Source organism: Nicotiana tabacum, chromosome 12 (assembly GCF_000715075.1).
Source record: "Nicotiana tabacum cultivar K326 chromosome 12, ASM71507v2, whole genome shotgun sequence".
Classification (NCBI taxonomy): Eukaryota; Viridiplantae; Streptophyta; class Magnoliopsida; order Solanales; family Solanaceae; genus Nicotiana; species Nicotiana tabacum.
Window position 1 is genome coordinate 82,264,391 of NC_134091.1, and position 4,490 is coordinate 82,268,880.

The following is a 4,490-nucleotide window of genomic DNA, read 5'->3' on the forward strand; positions in this document are numbered from 1 at the left end:
CGGTCCTAGCGCTTCGTGTTCTTATATATATACGGCTATACCTACATATATATATATATACACACACACACACACACTTCGTTGTACTACTTTAACTATATATAGCTTGTTATACTATATGTTAGTGTATTCATTATTTGTATTACAATATAAAGTATTAACGGATTATATTTATATTATTTAGATAGTAAATATTAAAGTGATTCAAAAGTTTGACCATGTTTGACCTAATAATCGACCAACTTTGATCGGTTATTTTCTAGGAAATAAAATATACCGTCCAAAGTTGGCCGGTAAATGCTTCCCCTGCAATAACCAACCAACTTTGGTCGGTAATCTTAAATATAAATTCTTTAAACTTTATAAAATATTTTAAATAATAATATAATTATTAAAATTTAAAAAATTGGGTCCACATTACCGGTAATCAAAAAGTTGCTTTAATTAAGTAAGTCTGACCACTTCGGTTAACTTTTTGACCATTATACCGACCAACTTTGGTCGGTATTTAATTTAAAAAAAATGTAAAATATTTTTTTTGTTGTTTCCGTCCGTGTTGGACGGTTTTTGGTCGCTTTTTTTGACCGACCAACATTGGTCGGTAAGGCTTGATCGGTTTTTCCCTAATTTCTAGTTGTGTACGAAACACACTTTTTGCAAAACTTCGAAAAATTCAAACAGATGCAACCAAGATATAAAATTTAATTTATTAAAAAAAATGTATCTCAATATTTGCTAAATCAGAGTTACCAAAGTGAACTCAGTTTTTTTCTCTTGTATAAAAAGTTGTACGTATAAACTTTTCTACTAGATATCAGACAGCCTCTTCAAACAACAACAACAACACACCCAATAAAATTCCACTACTGAGGTCTAGGAAGGTTAGAGTGTTACAGCCTCTTCAAACAACAACAACAACACACCCAATAAAATTCCACTACTGAGGTCTAGGAAGGTTAGAGTGTAAGCCGGAAGGGTAGAGAGGCTGTTTCCGAGAGACTTTCGGCTCAACAGAAGAGACAATAATATCAGAAAAGAAGCAAAAGAATAGGTCCGTAAAAAGAAAGAAACGAGAAAAATAATAACAATGTCGCAAGAGAAAACCTCTTCAAAATGAGGTGATTAAAGGAAAATGAATATAACTAACCTTGTCGACTAAAGATTATTGATCAGAAAGATTAAAGATCAAGAAGCTCATTCCTCATCATTCCATTTGGAATTTTTGTAAATTCTCATTTAAAATTGAATCAATTTGACAAATATCTCTTGTGTAAAAAAAGCCCGACAAAAAGAGCAAATCAGCAGAAGATATACTTCACAACAAAATCCAATGAAAGCATAAAAAAAAGAATAGAAGAGTCAAATACAGTTTATGAACTCTCCATAGGTATTAAAGGCCAGCCTTAAATGGAACGGCGGCTGCTGGAAGCCATTTGTCTCCCTGAATGAAAGGCTTAACTGTAAACTTGCTTACAATTTTGCTTGTAAGTCTCAATTTCAAGCCTCTCCAATTGACCCTGTTGTTGGTATTAGCCCCAGGTCCAACATTCTTATACTCAGCATAAAAGATAGTATTTGGAGCAGTGGTTCCAACCCATGGCATCCATCCAGTTGGATGAATGAAAGCTCCCAAATTTGATTGCATGAAAACAGTTGTTGAGTAATTCTTCCATGGCCTTCCCAAGAAAGTGTTGATGCCAGTAAGGTTGCCCCAGGGCTTAACGGTACAGTTTTGGATAGAAATTCCAGTGTTTTGGTTTGGATCAACTTTGCCTTGAGCTGTGATGGTGTTCTGTTGGCCAGTCATTGGTTTTCTTGGAAAAATGTTGCAGTTCTGAAGGACAACGGCTGAGTTTCCGAAAATGAAGTCCACTGTTCCATAGACATCGCAGTCTCTGTAGAATTGTCTGTTGGAATGAGAGTAAAGCGTGTCTTGGAAGGCGTCCATTTTGCAGCGGTAGAAGACGGATTCATCTGCGGTTGACATCAAGGCAACTGCTTGATGCTTGGCTGCACCAGCTGTGTTAACAAATCCCATATCGCGTGCCATGAATCCCTTACCAAACACGGCTGCACAAACAAATCAGAATATATGTTGATCATGTTAAGTTTATCTACTAGAGAATATGTATTTTTTTCATAACAAACCTGAAAAATAAAGTAATATCCTGCTCTAAATAATTAAATTTATACATATTTATATTATTATTCCATTCGCAACAATATTAAGAAATTTTGAGTTTTTTGTTTCACATCAATAATGAAATTTCATATATACCAAATATATAGGTTATCATTAATTAGGTTTTTTAATAAAGATTAATTAAACAAGAAGTGGATTAATTAGCAGTGTACTGTCGTTTTTTTTCCCTTTCTTAAGTGGTGGTTAAATTAGAGCAGCCCATCAGGCATTTATTGAACTTGGATGACACCGATCCATTATCCTTATAGGAAATGTTGACAATTTTGCGAAATTATTCAATAGCAAGCGCAGAAAGAGAAATTTGGAATAAGTTATGTTGTCTTGATAAACAAAAAAACTTAGGTAGGAATGATCACGTTTTGTACCAAAGAATTTTTTAGAGCATTGAGGTACTTACCGAATGTGGCACTTTTGAATGTAGGGGTTCCATCAATGAAGTTACGGTTACCAGAAACGATGGTAGCATCTTTTCCATCACCAATAATCATAATGTTCCATTTAGTCTTCTCAATTCTCACATTCTCTTTGTAAATACCCTGTTTCACATAGATCACATATCTCTTCTTGCTCTTCTCTGGTGCAGCCTTGAGTGCAGCCTTAATGCTCTTGTACTTCCCTGAACCATCTTTAGCCACCACTGCATTCACCTTTATCTTTGGTGCTGATTTCTGAAGCAATTTCCTGTTGTCGAGGCATAGTATAATTATGTAATTGAAAGTACCGTTGAGATATAATATAATTAAGTAATTAGCGCTTATGAGATGGTAACACAATTTAACACCTGTCATTTGAGGATAACCAGCTCGGGTACTCATCGCCGCCACTAAATTCCATCAAACGCCTCCTCCCAATGGCGCCTAAACTTGAAACGGATTGTTCCAATGAGGTTACAAGTGCTAAGCTGTTGCTGGTGTACTCGGTAGAGTTCTTCAAATTCTGCCCTGCAGCTTTGCTTAAGGCAATTGAAGTGACATTTTTAAAACTATCAATGCAGGTTTGCTGATATGTCCCTGCAGAACTCAACCATGTTCTTATATCATCAAAGCCATCGAATAACGAGTTCTCAGCAACTGACAATGTGTCATTCAGGTGATCCAATGCAAGCGATAAAAGCTCGTGGCAACTCTCAAGAGCTTTGGCGGCTGCTGGATCATTAATGTTCTTGAATGCCTCACTCTGGAAGAACTTGTCCGAGGCACCAGAGAGCTCGTTGAGGGCGACTAGGACGGACATCTTGTAGATGTCTTGAGGTTTGAGATTATTGCCTTTTGCAGCATATGGTGAAAGGCTGGAGATACAAGAGTCTGGATACAGGGTTAAACTGCATACTGCTTTAATGCTCGAGGCAATTGACGACCCATTGTCATCTCGGGAAGCCTTGTTTTTGTTGTGAGAAGCACCACCAACCACAGCACCAATAATGATGGACACAAGAACAATGGAGGATATGGCAATAATGGCGATTCTCTTCATTGTCTTTCGACGAGCCATGAGCCTATCATGCTGAATTTCGTCGAGCTTTCCCCATGGATTAAGAGATGCCATGGTTACGATCAAGAATTAGATGAAAATTTAGTATTTACTTCTTTTGTTTATGAATGGCTTTTTGATGGTTAGGAATTGCCTGTTGGTGAAGTACAAATTTGGTTCTTATTTATACAAAGACCATGCCATTTGAAAATTGAATATTTCTTTAAGGGTAAACCGCGGGAGTACGTGCCAAGCATCACCAAACTGGAAAATATTCTCATTTTGCTTTTGCGACGTGCTTCTCATGTCTTTGAAATACTGTCCTTCTTTCCCCCTTACCACTAAGTCACAACTCACAACTCTCTACTTTTGCTTCTTAGATCATGCATTCTTGAAAATAATTGAAATAGCCACTCTCTTTGCCTTTTTCTGTCTATTTATAGCTTCTTAATTCCACCAGACTGCTTGCTTAGTTTGTCTTTGCTTCTTTCAGCCATTTCTTCACTGTACATACTTCTGTACTTTATTCTATGAAAGCTCTTTCCTCTCCTTATTTTTTTTCCCTCTTTTTTTAAGAAGGATGTGTTTTGAATTCGGACTATCCTCGAGAGGAAATTAAACACTTTATCTATTTTATTTTATACGATTCTTTCTCTTTTAGTTCGTTCATAAAAGAAAGATACCTTTTTATATTTAGAAACTTTTTATCTTTAAACTTACTACTTTATCCTTAATAATATAAAAATATCATAATATATTTAAGATCATAAGTTCTAATACGGTCAGTTAAACACAACCATGTAAAATGATATATAAG

General features: G+C 35.8%; 1 protein-coding gene across 1 annotated transcript; it reads right to left on the reverse strand.

Moving 5' to 3' along the window:
- Positions 1 to 1,237: 1,237 nt before the first annotated feature.
- LOC107769652 (putative pectinesterase/pectinesterase inhibitor 46) lies at positions 1,238 to 3,822 on the reverse strand. The gene is made up of 3 exons (XM_016588888.2): positions 2,985 to 3,822; positions 2,601 to 2,884; positions 1,238 to 2,070 (listed from the first exon to the last, which is right to left on the reverse strand). Exons 1-3 carry the CDS (start codon positions 3,746 to 3,748, stop codon positions 1,391 to 1,393), a joined length of 1,728 nt encoding a protein of 575 aa, XP_016444374.1. The 5' UTR covers positions 3,749 to 3,822; the 3' UTR covers positions 1,238 to 1,390.
- Between the last annotated feature and the right edge of the window lie 668 nt (positions 3,823 to 4,490).

Bases quoted from the DNA above. Each gene is read 5' to 3' on its own strand.
- LOC107769652 (XM_016588888.2), bottom strand. From the start codon at position 3,748: ATGGCATCTCTTAATCCATGGGGAAAGCTCGACGAAATTCAGCATGAT. The intron at 2,885-2,984 runs GTGTTAAATTGT...CCTCGACAACAG, and splicing joins TGGTTATCCTCAAATGACAG to GAAATTGCTTCAGAAATCAG. The intron at 2,071-2,600 runs GTAAGTACCTCA...TTGTTTGTGCAG, and splicing joins ATTCAAAAGTGCCACATTCG to CCGTGTTTGGTAAGGGATTC.